The 25,784-nt window shown below is 44.0% G+C and overlaps 1 protein-coding gene across 1 annotated transcript in view; it reads left to right on the top strand.

The window, feature by feature from the left end:
• LOC139449122 (disks large homolog 1-like) overlaps positions 1 to 25,784 on the top strand; it is a 346,607-nt gene that overhangs the window by 308,228 nt on the left and 12,595 nt on the right. The window contains exons 14-20 of the mRNA XM_071230606.1: positions 11,955 to 12,126; positions 15,041 to 15,143; positions 22,301 to 22,403; positions 22,811 to 22,987; positions 23,365 to 23,443; positions 24,127 to 24,238; positions 25,452 to 25,472. Coding sequence (XP_071086707.1) covers positions 11,955 to 12,126; positions 15,041 to 15,143; positions 22,301 to 22,403; positions 22,811 to 22,987; positions 23,365 to 23,443; positions 24,127 to 24,238; positions 25,452 to 25,472 — 767 coding nt within the window. The remainder of the gene's footprint in view (positions 1 to 11,954; positions 12,127 to 15,040; positions 15,144 to 22,300; positions 22,404 to 22,810; positions 22,988 to 23,364; positions 23,444 to 24,126; positions 24,239 to 25,451; positions 25,473 to 25,784) is intronic.

Below are 25,784 nucleotides of genomic sequence, written 5' to 3'. Positions count from 1 at the left end.
ACACAGTTGTACCCAACTGTTTCTGGCCTGGAGGGTAGGAAATCGCAGTTGTACCCAACTGTTCCTGGCCTGGAGGGTAGGAGAACACAGTTGTACCGACCTGTTTCTGGCCTGGAGGGTGGGGGAACACAGTTGTACCCAACTGTTTCTGGCCTGGAGGGTGGGGGAACACAATGGTACCCAACTGTTTCTGGCCTGGAGGGTAGGAGAACACAGTTGTACCCAACTGTTCCTGGCCTGGAAGGTGGGAGAACACAGTTGTACCCAACTGTTCCTGGCCTGGAGAGTAGGAGAACACAGTTGTCCCCAACTGTTCCTGGCCTGGAGGGTAGGAGAACACAGTTGTACCCAACTGTTCCTGGCCTTGAGGGTGGCAGAACACAGTTGTACCCAACTGTTCCTGGCCTGGAGGGTGGGAGAACACAGTTGTACCAACCTGTTCCTGGCCTGGAGGGTGGGAGAACACAGTTGTACTGACCTGTTTCTGGCCTGGAGGGTAGGAAAACACAGTTGTACTGACCTGTTCCTGGCCTGGAGGGTAGGAGAACACAGTTGTAACCAACTGTTCCTGGCCTGGAGGGTAGGAGAACACAGTTGTACCGACCTGTTCCTGGCCTGGAGGGTAGGAGAACACAGTTGTTACCAACTGTTCCTGGCCTGGAGGGTAGGAGAACACAGTTGTACCGACCTGTTTCTGGCCTGGAGGGTGGGAGAACACAGTTGTACCCAACTGTTTCTGGCCTGGAGGGTAGGAGAACACAGTTGTACCGACCTGTTCCTGGCCTGGAGGGTGGGAGAACACAGTTGTACCGACCTGTTCCTGGCCTGGAGGGTAGGAGAACACAGTTGTACCGACCTGTTCCTGGCCTGGAGGGTGGGAGAACACAGTTGTACCGACCTGTTCCTGGCCTGGAGGGTAGGAGAACACAGTTGTACCGACCTGTTCCTGGCCTGGAGGGTAGGAGAACACAGTTGTAACCAACTGTTCCTGGCCTGGAGGGTAGGAGAACACAGTTGTAACCAACTGTTCCTGGCCTGGAGGGTAGGAGAACACAGTTGTACCCAACTGTTCCTGGCCTGGAGGGTAGGAGAACACAGTTGTACCCAACTGTTCCTGGCCTGGAGGGTGGGAGAACACAGTTGTACCCAACTGTTCCTGGCCTGGAGGGTAGGAGAACACAGTTGTACCCAACTGTTCCTGGCCTGGAGGGTATGAGAACACAGTTGTACGCAACTGTTCCTGGCCTAGGTGAGGGAACACAACTGTTCCTGGCCTAGAAGATGCGGGTTCAGATGTTCCCAGCCTGGTGTGAGGGAACACAACTGTTCCTGGCCTCGAAGATGCGGGTTCAGATGTTCCCAGCATCGGTTGAGGGAACACAACTGTTCCTGGGCTGAGGGTTTGGTGCATCCAATATATATAACACAAGCATCATACCTTGTCATGGTCAGGTTTGGCAGGAGGTAATGAACCATGCATATCAAGGGTCAGTCACTGACCATAGCCTACATGAGCATTTCCTTAAAATATAGCTGTGCACACTGCATAACAATGTTTAAAGATACACTTAGTCCAGTGATAATCTGATTGTATGGGTAGTGTCAGCCTGCTGTGCAAGGGCTCGGGCTGGAGGTTAAGAAGTTATAAGAAGTGTCCCCCAGCTTGACTTTACTACACTATGTCAAGTGTGAGTGCCATGTGTCAGCTGAAGGTGGCTGTGTATACCTCTACTGGGGCAGCTTAGTTAGCCTACAGTCGGCTGTGTTGGGACAATGTGGGCGGGCAGCCAAAACAAACCTCACCTTCAAACCGGTCAGTTTGTCTAGGGGCCATCTCAACACTGCCCTGTGGGTTTTGTCTCATGGTGTTTCTGGCATGACTGAGAATTTGGAGACTCAGCCAATAGGTACTGTGTGGTGTTATGTTTGATTGTTGCTGATTGTTGGTATGTAGATCATGTGATTTTTTCTGGAATATTTTGGTAACAACCGAAGGCTTTAACCACTCGGCTACACAAAACGCTGATGTTGCTGAGTAGAATGAGATATTGCTGAGTCATTGCTAGCCAACGGTGGGATGTTTCTGATAAGCCTTTCACCCTAACTCAATCAACCAAATCACCCATAAACTCATATTGTCACAACAGCTTACACCAAAGTCTCATCAGCCAATCAAATACAATTCATGGTCACAAAGCCCCACAATAGGATCTGGCCGCTCTATCTAATCCACCTCAACAGTTCCACCATGAATGGCCCTCGCATAAACCCCTGATAGAAATAGCCGGAAGTTATTATCAGATATAACCATTCCTGCCTCAGACTGCGAGTCAATCACCGAAACCCAAGTCAGGCCGACCTCTTCCGATGACAATGTCTTCAAGTCTGATGCTGGCTTTGTCATATGGTGGCAGAAGACTAGACATTTAATTAGACAGGACGTGTTGTAAACCTCTGCTGCAGCCATCCGATTTGTGAATGTCGGTATTATATATTCATAAGTGCTGTCGTGTTGATTTCCTCGCAAATTGTGAATTCTGAGATTGTCCAAGATTACAGTCATACATTTGTAATCAGTGCTGACCATATTGAACCAAGATAGAGAGTATGAAGTAAACCATGCAGACATTGCTAATCAAGAATTTCCCTGATCATGATCGCAAAGAATGGCAGCGATATTACAGAAGGCCTTAAGATTTATTCAGATCAACAAATAATTCCAAACTTTATTGACCTCCTCCATTGTGTACTGGATAGTGTCTGCACAGAGAGCGGAAGGTCGGTTGTTTGATCTCTGGCCACCTCATACCAAAAGACATTCAATGATGGTACTTGTTGTTGCCCTGTCTGGTATGCCCATTTAGGGAATAAAACTGGTCGTTAGTGTCAGTAGATTGTGTCGGAGTCTGATATCCATGTTAAAATGCAGCATTGGCATGTCTGCAATAGTACATCCACACACACAAACACTATTTTAGGTTTGGTATAAAAGTATTGACATTATATTCTGCATTATGAAATTATATTTTTAGAATCCAGATGTTATATCAAACCATATGTTCCTTTAGACTGTTAAACTCAATCATCACACAGTATGTGAGTTGGTAGGTTCAGCTCAGTACACTCATTCTCCAAGATTATGGTAATCCTGCAGGGAAGAATTCCCTTTGAAGCCAGCCAGTATTTATATATGTATCATTATTATCATCTTGGGATATTATTAATTGATATCGCCTGAGAAACTGACCAATCAAAGTCGAGTATTTTTGAGAAACTGCTTCAATGCCGTGTCTGGGCTTAAGAAATGATTGGTCACCCGACTCCTGCCCTGACCTTTCCAACACCACATGTCTATAACTCAGTGTTTAATGATGGTGGATCATTGGTCATGTTCTATTCTCAGAAATGTCACAGACTTATCTAGCTGCAATTAGGTCAGAAATTGTCTATTAAGTTGTAAATTAGGAATCCTTGATATAACCTGCTGATTGATTTGGACCCTTGATAAAACCTGCTATTTGGATTTGGACCCTTGATTAAACCTACTTATTAGATTTGGACCCTTGATAAAAACTGCTAATTGGATTTGGACCCTTGATTAAACTTACTAATTGAATTAGGACCCTTGATAAAACTTGCTAATTAGATTTGGACCCTTGAAAAAACTTGCTAATTAGATTTGGACACTTGATAAAACCTGCTAATTGAATTTGAATCTTCGATAAAACCTGCTAATTGAATTAGGACCCTTGATAAAACCTGCTAATTTAATTTGGACCCTTGATAAAACATGCTAATTGAATTTGGACTACAGGAACTGTACTCAGGGTAGAACCTTCAGACAGGGACTGTACTCGGGGTACGACCTTCAGACAGGAACTGTACTCGGGGTACGACCTTCAGACAGGAACTGTTCTCGGGGTACGACCTTCAGACAGGAACTGTACTCGGGGTACGACCTTCAGACAGGAACTGTTCTCGGGGTACGACCTTCAGACAGGAACTGTTCTCGGGGTAGGACCTTCAGACAGGAACTGTACTCAGGGTAGGACCTTCAGACACGAACTGTACTCGGGGTAGGACCTTCAGACAGGAACTGTACTCGGGGTAGGACCTTCAGTTGGTCTCAGTTCGCAGGTTGTGGCCAGCATGCAGTCAGTTCCGAATGGAGCTTGTCAAATCTATTGCATTGTAGTCTGGACTTGTCTCCTTGAGCTGTGACTGTCAGATGAAGCTCTCTTCATCTTTTGAAGCTGATGTGTAGCTGGTGTATGCTTTATTGGTCTGTGGCTGGTGTATGCGTTATTGGTCTGTGGCTGGTGTATGCGTTATTGGTCTGTGGCTGTAGTATGAGTTATTGGTCTGTGGCTGTAGTATGAGTTATTGGTCTGTGGCTGGTGTACTCGTTATTGGTCTGTGGCTGGTGTATGAGTTATTGGTCTGTGGCTGGTGTACGCGTTATTGGTCTGTGGCTGGTGTACGCGTTATTGGTCTGTGGCTGGTGTACGCGTTATTGGTCTGTGGCTGGTGTACGCGTTATTGGTCTGTGGCTGGTGTATGCGTTATTGGTCTGTGGCTGGTGTACGCCTTATTGGTCTGTGGCTGTAGTATGAGTTATTGGTCTGTGGCTGGTGTACGCGTTATTGGTCTGTGGCTGGTGTACGCGTTATTGGTCTGTGGCTGGTGTACGCGTTATTGGTCTGTGGCTGGTGTACGTGTTATTGGTCTGTGGCTGGTGTACGCGTTATTGGTCTGTGGCTGGTGTATGCGTTATTGGTCTGTGGCTGGTGTATGCGTTATTGGTCTGTGGCTGGTGTATGCGTTATTGGTCTGTGGCTGGTGTACGCGTTATTGGTCTGTGGCTGGTGTACGCATTATTGGTCTGTGGCTGGTGTACGCGTTATTGGTCTGTGGCTGGTGTACGCATTATTGGTCTGTGGCTGGTGTACGCATTATTGGTCTGTGGCTGGTGTACGCGTTATTGGTCTGTGGCTGGTGCACGCGTTATTGGTCTGTGGCTGGTGTACACTTTATTGGTCTGTACTGATCTTGAAAATTGAGGCTTTTATGCAGTAGTCATACATTAGCATTAGAGAGGCGCTAAGATCACTTTGTGGGACAGAATCCTCGTTCCCTAAACTGTATGTCTTTATCTATCTTATTTGCATCAAAATGTGTGCTGGAACCCTACTATTAATTATTCTGTCATAGTAGCCTAACGGTTAAAGTGTTCCCTCATCACGCCGAAGACCTGGGTTCGATTCCCCACATGGATACAATGTGTGAAGCCCATTTCTGCTGTGCGCCTCCATGATATTGCTGGAATATTGCTAAAAGAGGCATAAAACAATACTCGCTCACTCACTTACTGATGGAATGATTGACTTATCACTGTGGTGTCTTTAGGGTAAAGTCTGCTTCTGTGTGTGGCAGCTACGAGCTCGTACCATTGGTTTATGAAGACACTGTATTATGTATTGTATGCAACAGTTATCTCCCTTTGGGACACACCTCAGAGTCCATGTCATGTTCTGATCTCAGCTTTATGTCCAGAAAGAATCAGATAATTCTTGTTTCTCATAATGCTCACAATCTTCTAAGTTGAAAGCAGAAGGAAATGGCTTCCATTTCTTTGAAGTTTTATCAAGAGCCGTTAGGAAGCCAAGAAAAACGTATAAAAATAGGTTGGGTTGGAGTTGTGAATGAGAGTTTGAAAAAGTAGCAATCAGTGCCGAGGTTGTTTTATCTTCTGATCTTGTCTAGTGTTAATACTGGGATCAGCGTCAGCAGGCCTAGCCCAGCCAGTCAGGCCTCCCAGTCAGACTCCACAGGGAGCAGCAATAACATGGAATCACCAAGTTGACACTGATTGATGGCCTGCTGATCTGGGAGGGGCTGCTTGCTGTTGGGGAAATTGGGAATTCAAATTAGGGTGCCAGGTATGTAATATGGTGGATTAACAAATCTAACTCAATTGGAGAAATACATTTAGATGATGTGCTTGTGGGAGAACAATGACAGCGAAACGTGGTCAATCTGGATTGTAATCTTCCATTGAAGGCTTTGTTATAGAATCATTGATTCAGACTTAAGGAGTTTTCTTCTTGTAATTAAAGTGCTACTGTAGCAGGTGTATATATTTGTATTTTGGCTTTTTGTAAGTATTTTCTATTTCAACTTATGTTTCTGTTGAATTATATTCCACAGACGTTTGTTGGCATTTCAGGATGCAATATATTTTGTTGTCTAACAAGTAGTTTTTATCCCTACATTCTATGTCCAGATCAATCACATCCGAAGCTATTCTACATTCTATATCCAGATCAATCACATCCCAAGTTATCCGGTGATTGGCCAAATTTAAACTCTACCTTCATGCACTGTCTAACTCCATATTGAATGGTTATATTCTGCTCTCAGTGTTGGGAGCAGTTGACTAGCGCAACATAGGTTTCTTGGCCTAGCATCAGAAATGTCTGCTGAACAATATGTGACATTGACAGGCTGCCATCAGGACCCAACGACTTTAGACGCTGCAGGCCCTGACTAAACTCTTCAGGCCCTTATTAAAAAACGACAGCTTATTGTGACAAATAAATCAACACGTAAATTAACTGCAGGCTATAAGGACCCATTCAATTTTGAACTATGGGCCCTACATGAGAACTACCTGCCACGGGCCATGGGCAAGCGCTTATTTCGAGCACAGCTGATGTAACCTACTTCTATAAAGCTCTAGCAGACCATACTCATCCCTTTTCAGTGCTAGAAACTAAGAGAGTGTCTTCCATAATTCTAAGGGTTCTTCTTTTTTTAATAATTTAACCCAAAAAACAAAATGTTCATGGACTGTGGTTCTTGTTCAGTCCTGTACCAAGATTGCCTTGTCATGGGTTTGAATCCATCCCAAGTATGTTGCTTGGTTTGTCAGTACCACACAGGTGCCGGAAACTTTCCCAAAAGGTTTAATAATAAAGCTGTTGAGTAATAGAAGCACTCAAGTCTTTTACAATCTACATAGAGCTGAAAAGAAATAAGAATGGTTCCTGGAGCTGAAAGGGGTCAGAATGGAAGGAGGGTGATGTTTTATCCAATATATGGTCCTGGGGCTGTGAGGGAAACGATAAAGCTGTCATCATGGCTACCACTTAACCACAATTAGTTTTAGATTTCTTCCTCTTTCCACAGCACTCTACACATCTTTGTTTGAGAACTGTGTTTGTAAGTGCTCTGCCATAGTTGCATACATTATTTGTGTTCACAAAAGAAAATATACAAAGTACTCGCTTTGTACAACCAAATAGGTAATCCTTTGTCATGTTTGTTTACAAATACTTGGAGTAATGATGTTACCTGTAGAAAACACCTGCTGTTATATACACAGGTAACGAGAACTTCGTTGGAGGCAGTTCACCAGCTAGAAAGGCGGTTCTTGGAATAGCATCAATTTGTGATCTAAAGATATTTTTACTGTAAACTGTTACTCTACTTCGCTATAACCCTGTGAAGGTCAGGTTAGAAATCAAACTCAATTCCAAATTTTTTCTGATCCTGGAACACCCTATCTAATGATGAGATTAAAGAAAGAAAAAATGCACTATTCATCTTTGGAAGCGAATATTTTTTAATTCTAGCTTCTGAACAGAAATATTCCTAATGTGTCCCATCGAAGATGATTCCACGGTCTGGAGTTTCAGTAATAAGGTCATGCTGAAACGGCTAAATTTGCCTCTGGTCCGTTACACTAGTGACAATCTAGAAGGATGAACCTTTTTCTGAAAAAATCGACTTATTTTGTGGACTGGTTGGATGCGATTTATGTTGCCTACCCTGAAGCTGAAATAGCATGGCACTCACATTGCTGGCTCACTTTGTCCATGAGGCCTGAATGTCCAGGCTAGGTGAAGAGTCTACCCACAGATAGGAACCTTCTCATTACCCTGTGATCTCCTGGGGCTTTGATGACAGAAAGAACAGGAAAAATCACTCAGATATCTTTGATAGAGTCCCCGGCTTTTGACCTATGGATGGTTGAATCTAGATTATTTGGGAAACATGTGAAATTTGAAACTACCCAATTAGTCTAAGACCATGAGATTGTCAGTTTGGAAAGTGTTATTGACATTGTGGAATATTTGAAATGACATTTTGGTATATTCCAGAATGTGGTAGATGGGATGAAGAAGCTGAGATGTGTATCGGGATGTTTCTCAGAGTGGCCCTGTCTGTATCTGTGTCCACTGGCTCCAGATTCACGGTTTATCAAGGGCTTATCTTGTCATTTCCCTAAAAACATCGCTGGATATCTCAGAAAAAATTTCTAACTGATATCTGTACATCTCTTATTTCGTATGGCACGGACACAGCCTTTTATGATATAGTGGATACAAGATCTGGGGTTAGATCCCTGGCCGTGTCATGCAAAAGATGTTAAAAGATGGTACTTGTTGTTACCCTGCCAGGCATTAAGGGTAAAACAAGGACTGGTCAGTAGTGTATCTGAGGGGCATCCACGTTAAAATGCGGCATGGTATCTCAGTGGGCTAGCACAATAAACCATTTCACCTCACCTGGGACAGGGTGGCCCAGTGGTCTGGTCATTGTGAAGAGTTGTGTCCCTTGCTGCCAGGTTCAAATCCCAATCTGACACTGCTTCTGGTTTCACCAAAGTGGAAAACGTCTGAGATCTGGGTCACTCTTGAATTTCCTCCCTAGTTTATGAACATGCCATGGTAAATGACATGAATTACGTTCAAAGCTTTTGAACTCGTTCATTTCATCTTTCCATCCCTTTCATTCATTTTATCTGTAATTAATTATATATTATCGGTGTTCCAAATCAAGCATCCCTTGATTAAATACCATAGAAAAACTCCAGGACCAATCCCCCCCATTAATTTTGAACACTGATCATGAATTTCCTCATTCCATCCATCATTTGAGAGACTCGTTTTATGCATCCATTCGGCTGATCCTCTATTCCCTTCTTTCATTTAATGCATCAATCATTCAACATCGCCATGCCGTCATTCACTCCCTTGCTCCTTTCATTCACCTCCATGCTGCCGCCGGCATATCAGCCACTCAGCAGAAATACAGCCTGGCTTGTGTATACACAGATTTATCTACCAGTATCGTATGTACTATAGGCAGTACTACTCGGCCCAGAATAGCACAGTCATAACTCTCCCCAGATGGGGCAGTGTGTACAGCCTCAAGTGTGTGGAGATTTGTAGAACGATGTTGTGTTTGTTTGACATCAGTTGGTGTAGTTGTAGGGAGTTTGACGTAGTTGGTGTAGTTGTTATGGATATTGACATAGTCAGCGTAGTTGTAGGGAGATGGGCATTGTCTTTCCATATACCAGAATCCAGACCAGAATCCCAAGCTTACTATATACCAGAATCCCAAGATTACCATATACCACAATCACAAGATAACCATATACCACAATCACAAGATTACCATATACCACAAGATTACCATATACCACAATCACAAGATTACCATATACCACAATCACAAGATTACCATATACCACAAGATTACCATATACCACAATCACAAGATTACCATATACCACAATCACAAGATTACCATATACAACAATCCAAAGCTTACCATATACCACGACCCCAAGATAACCATATACCACAATCCAAAGCTTACCTTATACCAGAATCACAAGCTTACCATATACCAGAATCCCAAGATTCCCATATACCATAATCCAAAGCTTACCTTTTACCAGAATCACAAGCTTACCATATACCACAATCCAAAGCTTACCATATACCAGAATATCAAACTTCACAGGACCATGAATACATTTTTAGGAAGCAGGAAATGACACGACCAGGTGGAAGCGAGAGAATGTTTTGTCAGCACACTCTGTTAAATCAAGGCAGCTAAATCTGTGATAACATCATGGCAGAATAACGCCGCTCCACGATACGGAAATATGCCAGGTACACTCGGCCTGACAACACTACGCCAGGTGCTAAAAGCTGTGTCACAATCACACATTCCATGCTAACGAGGCAGACAGGTGTATATTGACAAGGTGATATATTTCTAGAACCCAGCTGTTTGTAGCATCAGAGGCCATAGTGTCCAGGAATCTATTTGCACATTGATGTCAGCCGGGAGTATCATAGTTCTGTACTTAAACAGACATAGCCTTGGCTTGGGAGTGTCATAGTGACTCTACTTTACCATAGATGTGATAGTTGTAGTAGCAGAGTCATAATGTGAAACCGGAGAAGGTGTTGTTGACTCACGTTTCATGTCAGTGTCAGATAGTTTACCACCGCTAGGGATTCTGGGTAAGAATGTAAGTCCCGGACACCTATGCTGGTAGCTGGAGGTGACTAATTGGATCATGTGGTCACCTTGGTGACTATGTTGATTGCATGTCACAGTATCTCAGTTGCATGGGTCGATGCTCATGATATCAATCATTGGATTGCCTGGTACAGACTTGATTAATTACAGACCGCTGCCATATAGCTTGAATATTGCTGGCATTATACAAACAAACACACAAGATATATTTTACACTGATTGTAACACATCTTCTCTCTGTAAAGAACTTTATCTCAATACACATATTTGTTATATGTTTTTATTTTAGAATATTCAAAGATTTAGTAGTTGGTGATTCATCATACTTTAGATCTGGAACATTGGCTCCTGAAAGGGCAAGATTTCCAGAATACTCATCAGACGTTTTTCACAAACTTGAATATCGATCATTGACTTTTGATTTCCCGAACAAATTCGTTGAAGCTGAAAGTCTTTCTAACCCTCCAAGAACATGAGAGACTCGGCAGCTGACCAACTGCAATCTCCTGAATTATTTATGTGATGAGACACTGGTAACAGATTTTCTTCTGGTGGTGCATGGCATTGTGGGAAGGAAAGGTTGTTAGGCCGTTGTGTGGTAATTGTGGTGGATTGTGTTTCTTTGACGGCACGATTGTAGGGTTGCGTTTGTTTTGTCTTCAGCGGCTGGAATTGTATGTGATGTGATTGTTGTTGCCATGGAGATGAGACATTGTGTTGCCATGGAGATGAGGCGTTGTGTTGCCATGGAGATGAGACATTGAGTTGCCCCTATCCGTTTTTGTTTCGTTATTTTCTGTCCATCATTTTATGATTGGCTTACAATTCCATATGAACAATCAAAGTTACTTGGACAATAGGGAGATAGTTTGGAACAGTGCTTGTTTTGAATATGGATGAAATTTGAATCAGTTGAATGTGGACCATGCCTCAGTTGAAGCAGTTTAGTAGTCTGGTTGCATTTGTGTATGTTTTTACTCGTACTCATGTTCCAATAAGTAATGTGTACAGAGGTAAAATGGGTGCTTGTGAAACCACGGAGCCTCCCCCAACATCTTACATTGTGATTTGTCTGATCTGGCTACTTCACAAGTGATCAGCAAGTGCAGATTTTATGTATGCTTCATTGATATATTTGCTAGTGGTACTTTTCTCCAAATGCTGAAGAGTGATATATTTGTCAGTCACCTTACCATTATGTCCTTTGGCAACAGAGTTACCTCCCTTGACAACAGAGTTACCTCCCTTGTCCTTGCTGGCAGTGTTGGTTGAGGTCGCCATTTTGACAATACCATCTTTATAGTAATACTTGCCAGAGTTAGAAACTAACAGTTTTTGTCCTCTAGTCCTTAAAATGATAACATATAGCAAACCCCTTGAAATTGGCCAATTTCTACTAGTCCTTATGATACCTTTACCATTGGGCAGTTTGGTAAGAACTACAGGACTAGTGCCAATTTCTAATGCTGCTTGCATGCTTTAATAGGATTTGATTTGGGGGGAAAATGTTCATTTTGTTTTCATGGAAACACAGAGAGCAGATATTCAGGTTTTCATTGTTTGCTGTTATATCTCGAACAGAATGCTCAAAGTTGTTTCTTCTGTTTCAGGGAACCCCGGAAGATTGTTTTAAAGAAAGGGTCGACTGGTCTTGGGTTCAACATCGTCGGTGGCGAGGATGGAGAAGGCATCTTCGTGTCATTCATTCTTGCCGGGGGGCCGGCCGATCTCAGTGGAGAACTCCGACGAGGAGACCAGATACTGTCTGTTGGTGGAAAGGATGTGAGTAGAAGATGCTGAGCGTTGTCCAGCACATCATTTATCTTTCTCTCGGGGTAGCCTAGCGGTTAAGGTGTTAGCTCATCACACCAGGGCTTGATTCCCCACGGTTTTCCTGTGTCCCCAGACTCCCCACTGAGATGATGCACTATATCTCCTTTGTTTCTTATGGGATAGGGGCACAGGTGGCCCAGTCGTCTAAGGCGCCGCAATTCGCTGTGCAGAGTTGCGTCCCTTGAGCGCACCAGAAACCTATGATCGTGGGTTCGAATCCCGGTTCGCCCCAAATATGTTTCTAGGTTTGTCAGCACCATACCCATGCTCATGGGTTTCACTGAAGTGGTAAACGTCTGAGACCTGCATCATTTCGGGCTTTCCTCCCACATTAAGCTGGCACACTGTGATATAACTGGAATATTGTTAAAAGCGGCATTAAACCAAACTCTGATGAGATAGCCTAGCAGTTAAGGCGTCAGCTCATCACATGGAAGGCCTGGGTTCAATTCCCCGCACGGTTGCAGGTTTGGCATTAAACAAGACACAAACAAATCTTAAAAGATGGTGTTTTAATAGAATTGTATGCAATCAGAATCTGTTTCTACAATTTCAGTACATGTTATAAATGCATCTTCATCTTAAAAGTAGTATTCAACTCCAATCAAGTCAACAAGTCCATCTTCTTAATGTTGTGAAACCACACACTTGCTCTGGGTCCTACTACCCCCAGGTCCAGCATTCTTCTCTCCTCCCTCCTCCCCCACTTTAATCTCTCTTCCCCCCCCCCCCCCCCCCCCCCCCCCCCCCCCAACCACAACCCCCACCTCCCTATCTCCCATCCACAGTCACAGAGGTCCTGATGGGGTATGCATTTGGCTTAAAACTGGGAAAAACTATCTTAACAGAAGATGAATCAAAGTTTATTGTAAATTATACATGTCTAAAGTCAATAAAAAACTGCTTTGCGTAAATTAAAACTTTAATGTTAATTGTAATCATGCTAAGATCTCGTAAAAGTCATATAGCTAGGTCTCAAATGATACAACAATACCAGCCAGGGTTTGGTATTTTCAAAACACAAATTACAGTAATAAGACAAAAGCCGAACCAGCTATCCCTGTTTCCCTAGAGACTGATGATCCACATTTGCACAAGGATGATTTCACATTTTACAGTCTTTAACTGCCGTCTTTACTGAATTAACATGTTGAAGAAAACATGTTAACAACATTATTACTAAGCCAAAAAATAACAACTACTTGTTGTTGTTGTTGTTGCTTTAAGTGTTTAAGAGGTTGCCTTCTGCCTTAGCAATTTCAGCTGACCTGACTAAAGGCCCCAAAGTTTAACTATTGACTTGTGCCCTCACCCTCTGATTGCTCCCCATTGTGTCACTGTAATGCTGCCGCTCACCCCCAGTTGGCATTGTCTAGAATTGACCCTATTGTCTTTCATCAATTAAATTAGAGCAAGATCATTCCTGATGGCTGTTGGAACAAAGCAGGGATAATCCACTGAGTCAGCTAGAGTAGGGTTAATCCTGGAGTAGAGTTAATCCTGTTATGTGACTAGGAGACTCCCGGCTCAGCCAGTGAGGATTAGGATGTTGCCACTTCTCCAGCCATCTCTCTGCTTCTATATACAGGAGCCACTGCTGACAGTTTACTTCATTAATCTCAGAGTGGGATCAGGGCTTGGACAAAATTGTTGCCGAATTACTAGATTTATCAAATTTTAGTGGTTTGAAAGTCACATAGACGCTGTTAAGACTAGTCTTGGATTTCTCCTGTAGCCTGATTGGGTGGATGAGATAGTACTGTAGACTTCACGGCCAGTAGTGGATTTGAAAGTTTGTCAGCAGGCCCGGCAGTATGAAGTGGTTCCAGTTGAGCTGTGGACTTCGTCCCGTTGCCTATCAGGATCTCTCAGGTGTACGCAGTGTAATGTTCAATAGTAGTTTCAATCTCTTGATTTTAATGTGACATTGCGTCAGGGTATTGAAGTAAATAATATTATAGTCATACTGGTGATGCTTATCCTATATGAATTACTTCTAGGTGATTGATGGACATCTTTTCATGTGTAGACACCATTGTTCATATCCAACTAGTCCAGGGGCTGTCGGGTAGCCTCGTGGTTAAAGCGTTAGCTCGTCACGCCAAAGACCCGGGTTCGATTCCCGACATGGGTACAATGTGTGAAGCCCATTTCTGGTGTCCCCCGCCGTGATATTGCTGGAATATTGCTAAAAGCGGCGTAAACCATACTCACTCACTCACTCACTCACTCACTCACTCCAACTAGTCCACGACTTAGTTTGGGGGACTAGTAAGTAACATAAAACTAGATTTGGGGAGAACTTGTCCAGATTTTCACGAATTTAATCTCAGGCTGACGTACAAGTGTTGAGTCTATCCCTGCTTACTGACTGAGTAATCAGGTGTCTTCTGGTTAAATGTATGATTCACAAATATTTGCTCTTGCTCAGTGTCTGAATTAACCGCTGCCCACCTGCCCGTGCCTGGTAACTTTTCTGTTGGGCTGTCTGAAATTTTCCTCAACCTCCCCAATGTCTGGCAGATAATTTTAAGATTATTTACATATTTAGTTTTGTCATAACTTTTCTCGTAGATTTTCAAGAAATTGTTTGCATTATTTCAGCTGAATCAAGACGTGATTTGTCTCTTAATTTTTGTGATTTTTCAATGCTTATCATGTCTTAATGCGGGGAGGTAACTCTGAAGATGGGAAAGCACCATTTATTGGTCACCTGCCCGACTGTCTTGTTTTAAAATTATTTCAAAGACTGGTCATGGTATCCACATCGCCTGGTCCAAGGTTGAGAGCTGACCATGTAAAATAACATGTATTAGAGAAAGAGTTTGATATTTTGATGTTCATGGTGTTGTTGATGTTGCAGATGAAGCATGTGGAGTTGTTGCATGCGACACATGAAGAAGCAGCAGCAGCACTGAAGGGAGCTGGAGACACCGTGGAAATAGTTGCTCAATACAAACCAGAAGGTAGGCCAGTAGACGGCAAGCTACACTGTGCTGTACGGGGCGGTGGGGTAGTGGATAGACGGCAAGCTACACTGTGCTGTACGGGGCGGTGGGGTAGTGGATATAGTTGCTCAATACAAACCAGAAAGTAGGCCAGGAGACGGCAAGCTACACTGTGCTGTACAGGGTGGTGGGTAGTGGATAGACGTCCAGCTACACTGTGCTGTACAGGGTGGTGGGGTAGTGAATAGACGGCAAGCTACACTGTGCTGTACAGGGTGGTGGGGTAGTGGAAATAGTTGCTCAATACAAACCAGAAGGTAGGCCAGTAGACGGCAAGCTACACTGTGCTGTACGGGGCGGTGGGGTAGTGGAAATAGTTGCTCAATACAAACCAGAAGGTAGGCCAGTAGACGGCAAGCTACACTGTGCTGTACAGGGCGGTGGGGTAGTGGATAGACGGCAAGCTACACTGTGCTGTACAGGGTGGTGGGGTAGTGGAAATAGTTGCTCAATACAAACCAGAAGGTAGGCCAGTAGACGGCAATCTACACTGTGCTGTACGGGGCGGTGGGGTAGTGGATAGACGGCAAGCTACACTGTGCTGTACGGGGTAGTGGATAGACGGCAAGCTACACTGTGCTGTACAGGGTGGTGGGTAGTGGATAGACGTCCAGCTACACTGTGCTGTACGGGGTGGTGGGGTAGTGGAAATAGTTACTCAATACAAACCAGAAGGTAGGCCAGTAGCTGTCAAGCTACACTGTGCTGTACGGGGTGGTGGGGTAGTGGAAATAGTTGCTCAATACAAACCAGAAGGTAGGCCAGTAGCTGTCAAGCTACACTGTGCTGTACGGGGTGGTGGGGTAGTGGAAATAGTTGCTCAATACAAACCAGAAGGTAGGCCAGTAGACGGCAAGCTACACTGTGCTGTACGGGGTGGTGGGGTAGTGGAAATAGTTGCTCAATACAAACCAGAAGGTAGGCCAGTAGCTGTCAAGCTACACTGTGCTGTACGGGGTGGTGGGGTAGTGGAAATAGTTGCTCAATACAAACCAGAAGGTAGGCCAGTAGACGGCAAGCTACACTGTGCTGTACGGGGCAGTGGGGTAGTGGAAATAGTTGCTCAATACAAACCAGAAGGTAGGCCAGTAGACGGCAAGCTACACTGTGCTGTACGGGGTGGTGGGGTAGTGGAAATAGTTGCTCAATACAAACCAGAAGGTAGGCCAGTAGACGGCAAGCTACACTGTGCTGTACGGGGTGGTGGGGTAGTGGAAATAGTTGCTCAATACAAACCAGAAGGTAGGCCAGTAGAGGGCAAGCTACACTGTGCTGTATTGGGTGGTTGGGTAGTGGAATTAGTTGCTCAATACAAACCAGAAGGTAGGCCAGTAGATGGCAAGCTACACTGTGCTGTACGGGGTGGTGGGGTAGTGGAAATAGTTGCTCAATACAAACCAGAAGGTAGGCCAGTAGAGGGCAAGCTACACTGTGCTGTATTGGGTGGTTGGGTAGTGGAATTAGTTGCTCAATACAAACCAGAAGGTAGGCCAGTAGACGGCAAGCTACACTGTGCTGTACGGGGCAGTGGGGTAGTGGAAATAGTTGCTCAATACAAACCAGAAGGTAGACCAGTAGACGGCAAGCTACACTGTGCTGTACGGGGTGGTGGGGTAGTGGAAATAGTTGCTCAATACAAACCAGAAGGTAGGCCAGTAGACGGCAAGCTACACTGTGCTGTATAGGGTGGTGGGGTAGTGGAAATAGTTGCTCAATACAAACCAGAAGGTAGGCCAGTAGACGGCAATCTACACTGTGCTGTACGGGGCGGTGGGGTAGTGGAAATAGTTGCTCAATACAAACCAGAAGGTAGGCCAGTAGACGGCAAGCTACACTGTGCTGTACGGGGTGGTGGGGTAGTGGAAATAGTTACTCAATACAAACCAGAAGGTAGGCCAGTAGACGGCAAGCTACACTGTGCTGTACGGGGTGGTGGGGTAGTGGAAATAGTTACTCAATACAAACCAGAAGGTAGGCCAGTAGAGGGCAAGCTACACTGTGCTGTACGGGGTGGTGGGGTAGTGGAAATAGTTGCTCAATACAAACCAGAAGGTAGGCCAGTAGACGGCAATCTACACTGTGCTGTACGGGGCGGTGGGGTAGTGGAAATAGTTGCTCAATACAAACCAGAAGGTAGGCCAGTAGACGGCAATCTACACTGTGCTGTACGGGGCGGTGGGGTAGTGGAAATAGTTGCTCAATACAAACCAGAAGGTAGGCCAGTAGACGGCAAGCTACACTGTGCTGTATTGGGTGGTGGGGTAGTGAAAATAGTTGCTCAATACAAACCAGAAGGTAGGCCAGTAGAGGGCAAGCTACACTGTGCTGTATTGGGCGGTGGGGTAGTGGAAATAGTTGCTCAATACAAACCAGAAGGTAGGCCAGTAGACGGCAAGCTACACTGTGCTGTATTGGGTGGTGGGGTAGTGAAAATAGTTGCTCAATACAAACCAGAAGGTAGGCCAGTAGAGGGCAAGCTACACTGTGCTGTACGGGGCGGTGGGGTAGTGGAAATAGTTACTCAATACAAACCAGAAGGTAGGCCAGTAGACGGCAAGCTACACTGTGCTGTACGGGGCGGTGGGGTAGTGGAAATAGTTGCTCAATACAAACCAGAAGGTAGGCCAGTAGACGGCAAGCTACACTGTGCTGTACGGGGTGGTGGGGTAGTGGAATTAGTTACTCAATACAAACCAGAAGGTAGGCCAGTAGAGGGCAAGCTACACTGTGCTGTACGGGGTGGTGGGGTAGTGGAAATAGTTGCTCAATACAAACCAGAAGGTAGGCCAGTAGACGGCAATCTACACTGTGCTGTATTGGGTGGTGGGGTAGTGGAAATAGTTGCTCAATACAAACCAGAAGGTAGGCCAGTAGACGGCAAGCTACACTGTGCTGTACGGGGTGGTGGGGTAGTGGAATTAGTTACTCAATACAAACCAGAAGGTAGGCCAGTAGACAACAAGCTACACTGTGCTGTACGGGGTGGTGGGGTAGTGGAAATAGTTGCTCAATACAAACCAGAAGGTAGGCCAGTAGACGGCAATCTACACTGTGCTGTATTGGGCGGTGGGGTAGTGGAAATAGTTGCTCAATACAAACCAGAAGGTAGGCCAGTAGACGGCAAGCTACACTGTGCTGTACGGGGTGGTGGGGTAGTGGAATTAGTTACTCAATACAAACCAGAAGGTAGGCCAGTAGACAACAAGCTACACTGTGCTGTATTGGGCGGTGGGGTAGTGGAAATAGTTGCTCAATACAAACCAGAAGGTAGGCCAGTAGACGGCAAGCTACACTGTGCTGTATTGGGTGGTGGGGTAGTGAAAATAGTTGCTCAATACAAACCAGAAGGTAGGCCAGTAGAGGGCAAGCTACACTGTGCTGTACGGGGCGGTGGGGTAGTGGAAATAGTTACTCAATACAAACCAGAAGGTAGGCCAGTAGACGGCAAGCTACACTGTGCTGTATAGGGTGGTGGGGTAGTGGATAGACGGCAAGCTACACTGTGCTGTATTGGGTGGTTGGGTAGTGGAAATAGTTGCTCAATACAAACCAGAAGGTAGGCCAGTAGACGGCAAGCTACACTGTGCTGTACGGGGCAGTGGGGTAGTGGAAATAGTTGCTCAATACAAACCAGAAGGTAGGCCAGTAGACGGCAAGCTACACTGTGCTGTATAGGGTGGTGGGGTAGTGGATAGACGGCAAGCTACACTGTGCTGTACGGGGCGGTGGGGTAGTGGAAATAGTTACTCAATACAAACCAGAAGGTAGGCCAGTAGACGGCAAGCTACACTGTGCTGTACGGGGTGGTGGGGTAGTGGAAATAGTTGCTCAATACAAACCAGTAGGTAGGCCAGTAGACAACAAGCTACACTGTGCTGTACGGGGCGGTGGGGTAGTGGATAGACGGCAAGCTACACTGTGCTGTACGGGGCGGTGGGGTAGTGGATAGACGGCAAGCTACACTGTGCTGTACGGGGCGGTGGGGTAGTGGAAATAGTTGCTCAATACAAACCAGAAGGTAGGCCAGTAGACGGCAAGCTACACTGTGCTGTATAGGGTGGTGGGGTAGTGGAAATAGTTGCTCAATACAAACCAGAAGGTAGGCCAGTAGAGGGCAAGCTACACTGTGCTGTATGGGGTGGTGGGGTAGTGGAAATAGTTACTCAATACAAACCAGAAGGTAGGCCAGTAGACGGCAAGCTACACTGTGCTGTACGGGGCAGTGGGGTAGTGGAAATAGTTGCTCAATACAAACCAGAAGGTAGGCCAGTAGACGGCAAGCTACACTGTGCTGTATTGGGTGGTGGGGTAGTGGAAATAGTTGCTCAATACAAACCAGAAGGTAGGCCAGTAGACGGCAATCTACACTGTGCTGTATTGGGTGGTTGGGTAGTGGAAATAGTTGCTCAATACAAACCAGAAGGTAGGCCAGTAGACGGCAAGCTACACTGTGCTGTACGGGGCGGTGGGGTAGTGGAAATAGTTGCTCAATACAAACCAGAAGGTAGGCCAGTAGACGGCAAGCTACACTGTGCTGTACGGGGCAGTGGGGTAGTGAAAATAGTTGCTCAATACAAACCAGAAGGTAGGCCAGTAGACGGCAATCTACACTGTGCTGTACGGGGCGGTGGGGTAGTGGAAATAGTTGCTCAATACAAACCAGAAGGTAGGCCAGTAGACGGCAATCTACACTGTGCTGTACGGGGCGGTGGGGTAGTGGAAATAGTTACTCAATACAAACCAGAAGGTAGGCCAGTAGACGGCAAGCTACACTGTGCTGTATTGGGTGGTGGGGTAGTGGAAATAGTTGCTCAATACAAACCAGAAGGTAGGCCAGTAGCTGTCAATCTACACTGTGCTGTATAGGGTGGTGGGGTAGTGGAAATAGTTGCTCAATACAAACCAGAAGGTAGGCCAGTAGACGGCAAGCTACACTGTGCTGTACGGGGCGGTGGGGTAGTGGAAATAGTTGCTCAATACAAACCAGAAGGTAGGCCAGTAGACGGCAAGCTACACTGTGCCGTATTGGGTGGTTGGGTAGTGGAATTAGTTGCTCAATACAAACCAGAAGGTAGGCCAGTAGACGGCAAGCTACACTGTGCTGTACGGGGCGGTGGGGTAGTGGAAATAGTTGCTCAATACAAACCAGAAGGTAGGCCAGTAGACGGCAAGCTACACTGTGCTGTACGGGGCGGTGGGGTAGTGGAAATAGTTGCTCAATACAAACCAGAAGGTAGGCCAGTAGCTGTCAAGCTACACTGTGCTGTACGGGGTGGTGGGGTAGTGGAAATAGTTACTCAATACAAACCAGAAGGTAGGCCAGTAGACGTCCAGCTACACTGTGCTGTACGGGGTGGTGGGGTAGTGGAAATAGTTACTCAATACAAACCAGAAGGTAGGCCAGTAGCTGTCAAGCTACACTGTGCTGTACGGGGCGGTGGGGTAGTGGAAATAGTTGCTCAATACAAACCAGAAGGTAGGCCAGTAGACGGCAAGCTACACTGTGCTGTACGGGGTGGTGGGGTAGTGGAAATAGTTGCTCAATACAAACCAGAAGGTAGGCCAGTAGACGGCCAGCTACACTGTGCTGTACGGGGCAGTGGGGTAGTGGAAATAGTTGCTCAATACAAACCAGAAGGTAGGCCAGTAGACGGCCAGCTACACTGTGCTGTATAGGGTGGTGGGGTAGTGAAAATAGTTGCTCAATACAAACCAGAAGGTAGGCCAGTAGAGGGCAAGCTACACTGTGCTGTACGGGGCGGTGGGGTAGTGGAAATAGTTGCTCAATACAAACCAGAAGGTAGGCCAGTAGAGGGCAAGCTACACTGTGCTGTATTGGGTGGTTGGGTAGCCTCGTGGTTAAAGCGTTCGCATGTCACACCAAACACCCAGGTTCCACTTCCCACATGGGTACAATGTGTGAAGCCCATTTCTGGTTTGAGTTCAAACAGCCACACACACATGCATGCACGTCGTTACATAAGTGCAATAATCTTGGTCGTGACTTTAAACCCCGAACCCCATTTCACCTCATCTCACTTCCTGTGACAACAACCTCAACGACATCCCTGTTAAATATGTTGCTGTTGAAATAAGTTTTCAGATCTCCATACTTTTATCCTGCAGTAAAGGGCATGTTTGATGTGGGAGTTATTTTTTAGCAGTAGTGTATCAGCTTACGTGGAGCAAACTGCTCAGTCAATGATATCCCTTCAAAGAGTGCTATAAATTTTGCATAGCTCTTACAGTTAATTATAGATATGAAGATCTTGGCAGGAATAAATTGGAACCTTGTCTCTAACTGAATTTTATCAAAGGCACCAATAAAAGAAACTGTAACTTGTATTATGTAAGGAAAGAAAGACGTGTGATAATCGTTGAATCTTAGTGGTGGTTTCTCGACCAGCTTCATATGGTATTGGTTGATTGTCGGTGTAGGCCTGGCTGTACATGCATCTGATGGAAGGCAGGATTTCTCTTTACTCAGAGCTCCAGATAAGCTTTTGGTGTTGTGGGTATTTTACCCATGCATTTTAAAATCATTGGGTATCAGTAATTCTATGTGGGTATTCAAATTTCTGTTACCCACTAGTTTTTACACATGTGGGTATTTAAGTTAAATATTTAAAAACACTTTTCATCTAGTCCCTGCCAACTGGTGTCGTGTGGGTTCGAGAGCTTTATAGGACTCAAAAATACCACGTTACTTCCACAAGAAACTGTGATGGCAAATGATCATGATGTAACTGTCATCGGGGAGTTTCGCAAAGTTGACGGAATGCCCGTTTATAATTTTAAAAAAAGTTGCTGATTTGCTAATCAAATATGCAGGGTTACTTCACAATATTTTGATGATACGCACAAGTTTTGTTTTTGTAGCGTATCTGTAATATTCATTGCGTATCTGATACGCTTGGATTTTATTTTACTGCATATTGCTGCATTTCTGATGCGTATTTTACGCAGATACGCAGCTTATCTGGAGCTCTGATACTACCATGTAAGGAAGGAGTGTGAGGGTATAGAGCGCATCTTAGCCCAGTTTCATAATGATATTTGGTCATTGTCAGCATAGACCTGCTTGTACATGCATCTGATGGAAGGTGTGATTTCAGAATACAACCGGTTTGAAGCGAAGATTCAGGACTTGCGAGAACAGATGATGAATACAAGCACTGGCAGCCTGAGGACCACACAGAAGAAAACATTATACGTCAGGTGGGTTGCAGGTGGCACATATGATATGGTGGCTTGGTGCTAATGGTCTGGGTTCAAACCGAATTTGTTTTAAAAAAGTCAACAGATGGGTTGCAGGTTGCACATATGGTAGCTTAGTACTAAGCCTCTGGGTTTAAATCTAGTTTGTTTTGAAGACATGCGCCAGGTGGTTTGTAGGTGGCACAAATGGCAGCTTGGCCTGGGTTCAAACCAAAGACAAAATTGATGGCACCTGAGATGTTGTTGTTGCAATCAAGGGGAGGTAACTTGCTGCATAAGTTTCAACATGTGATACTCAAATTATCAGCGATGCTTTGAAAGAGATTTGAGTTTCCACATGTTAGATATGAGGAAGAGAATCTATGGATGTCACCTTCTTTATTATGTGTTTGTGGTGGTGTTTTCAGAGCATTATTTGACTACGACCCTACAAAGGACAGTGGCTTACCGAGCAAGGGTCTGGCATTCCGTTACGGTGACATCCTTCACGTCACCAACGCCAGCGACGACGAGTGGTGGCAGGCGAGGCGGATCACCCCCGAGGGGGATGAGGAAGGGATGGGCATCATTCCCAGCAAACGCAGGTACGTGGCCGTGTACTCTCCCCAGGGAGCTGAGGTAACATTGCTTGTGATAGTCCACAGTATGCTTGGTAATTGCTTTGTGCATGCAGGTAATACATTTTACACTGGATAGCAGAATATATTGATTGATTCTTGACCCATTTATAGTGGATATGTAAATTTTGAATCGATTCTAGCCCCATTTAAAGTGGAAATATAAACTTTGAATCAACTTTAGCCCCATTTTAAAAGTGGATATATAAACTTGTCGATTCCAAACCCATTTTGATAAATAAAATCGTCTTTTGTAAGCCAGATTACATTATTATAAAATTCAAGGTTTTTTTTCGATTTAAAATCCCTAGACATTGGTGCTATTTTCTGTGTGACTATTTCAGAGTTGAAAGGAAAGAGAAGGCCAGGTTAAAAAATGTGAAGTTTACAGGCAAGAGCTCCAGCAACAATGATAGGATCAATGTAAGTATACACCCCTCTATCTATGTTCACACCATCAAACACTGGTTTGTCTGAATGTCACCTTACCTCGTGCAGGGCATCTGTGATAATATATAGCATAATTCCTCGATTTTCTGTTCAACTTGTAAAGAACTTTCAAAATCGGGGTTGGTCGGGTAGCCTAGTGGTTAAAGCGTTCGCTCGTCACATCAAAGACCCGGGTTTGATTCCCGACATGGGTACAATGTGTGAAGCCCATTTGCGGTGTCCCCCGCCGTGATATTGCTGGATTATTTGTAAAAGCGGCGTAAAATCATATTCACTCACTCTGTTATAACGTTATACACATTGCTATACAGTACTTTTTCAGGTTTAGAACTAAACTCAAAAGTTTCACTAGCCCAGGAAAAGAGTGCCTTTGTACTAGCCTGCAGGAAATTGTACCAGCAGGCTTGTTTTAAGTTTTAACTCACCCCACACCCCCAGAAGACCCGGGTTCGATTCCCGACATGGGTACAATGTGTAAATCCCATTTCTGGTGACCCCCGCCGTGATATTGCTGGAATATTGCTAAAAGCGGCGTAAAACCATACTCGCTCACTCTCCTTAAATTTTCTTTGATCAACAAATAAGGTATCAGAGCCTATATGAGAAACATTGTGAAAACAATCTCTAATTCTTTGTGTTTCTCTTTAATTTCTCAGCAATCAGCAGCAGCCAATGACAGGAAAAAGAAGAATTTCTCCTTCTCTAGAAAATTCCCTTTCATGAAGAGCAAAGACCACAGTGGTTCTGAGGACATCAGTGCTGACGAACGTATGTACAATATACAGAACCCTACAGTAACACTCGTCCTGATTGGCTGGTAGACTCAGGTGTTCTGCTTCATAGAGCCACACTGATGAACATAATTCACCTGTTGAGCAACCTAACAATAATACTGTTCCAAACATTATTTATTTTCATAAATGTGTATATTTGATTATAATATTAGCACATCTTTATATCAAGAATGTTTTAATTAAGTTATGATAAGAATGTCATGAATGAATTATTATTATCATGATACTTATTATATCATTTATCTCAGGAGAATATAATTATTATTATCATGATACTTATATCATTTATCTCAGGAGAATATAATTATTATTATCATGATACTTATTGAATCATTTATCTCAGAAGAATATAATTATTATTATCATGATACTTATATCATTTATCTCAGGAGAATATAATTATTATTATCATGATACTTATTATATCATTTATCTCAGGAGAATATAATTATTATTATCATGATACTTATTATATCATTTATCTCAGCATATAATTATTATTATCATGATACTTATTATATCATTTATCTCAGGAGAATATAATTATTATTATCATGATACTTATTAAATCATTTATCTCAGAAGAATATAATTATTTATAAGAGGGCACTAACTGTTTGAAGTGTTCATGCTTTCATTTTGTGAATGTTATTCACTGTTGTTTGATTTGTCTTTTAATGCTTCCCAGAAGGTAATGTGACAATCAGCTTCCGTAGCCTGCTTCCGTTTGTACACATTGTCTCAGAAAACACAAGAAAGACAAAATAGAATAAGGCTTTATTTATTTATTTGTGAATAGAAATGGGGGGTAAAACTTTTCATAATGTTTACTGTTTCAAATTTCTTGGTTGCATTAAGCATTATTTTAGCTTTGATAAAGGGGAGATAATCACATCTTTGAAGATGGTAATGGTTTCTTTCTATAGCTAATGGTTATAGTGACAAGTGAATGTGTAAAACAAAATTTGAAAAATGATTTCATTTTCATCACTTAATTAAAAAATAATCAGTTTTTAATGAAATAGATCTGGATACAATGTGTAAAGCCTATCGGTGTTCCTGGCTGTGATGTAGCTGGAATATTGCTGAGATCGGCAAAGAATTCCCGCCCACTAAAAAAATAATTGTTGAACACCAGTAACTGAAAGTGATTGCTGATAGTGCCTCTGTTGTGTTTTGCTTCCCAGATGGTATGACAGCAGTCGAAGGTTACTATCATTTATATGTCTTATTGCTCATAGCTTCTGTAGTAGATGTAGTCAATGTCGTCGTAGTGGAGCCTAGAACCTGCTTTGTATATCCTGTCATAGGGGCATTACGATACATCTGTTGTTTTGATACGCATAGCATTACGATTTATACCATTGAAATCAGGGTGTAATACAAACAGATTCATGCAAATCTTTTTAAAACAAATGTATTTGTACAGAGAGGCTTGTTATTACAAACTCTTCATATCGACTAGATCTTTATATATTTATCAGACTGAAAGGATAATTTAAAAAAAAAAACCAGTTCAC

This window comes from Haliotis cracherodii, unplaced genomic scaffold (assembly GCF_022045235.1).
Source record: "Haliotis cracherodii isolate W230 unplaced genomic scaffold, xgHalCrac1.p SCAF_7, whole genome shotgun sequence".
NCBI classification, from domain to species: domain Eukaryota; kingdom Metazoa; phylum Mollusca; class Gastropoda; order Lepetellida; family Haliotidae; genus Haliotis; species Haliotis cracherodii.
Note: the sequence above shows the minus strand (reverse complement) of the source record. Positions and strands in the feature narration are given on the sequence as shown.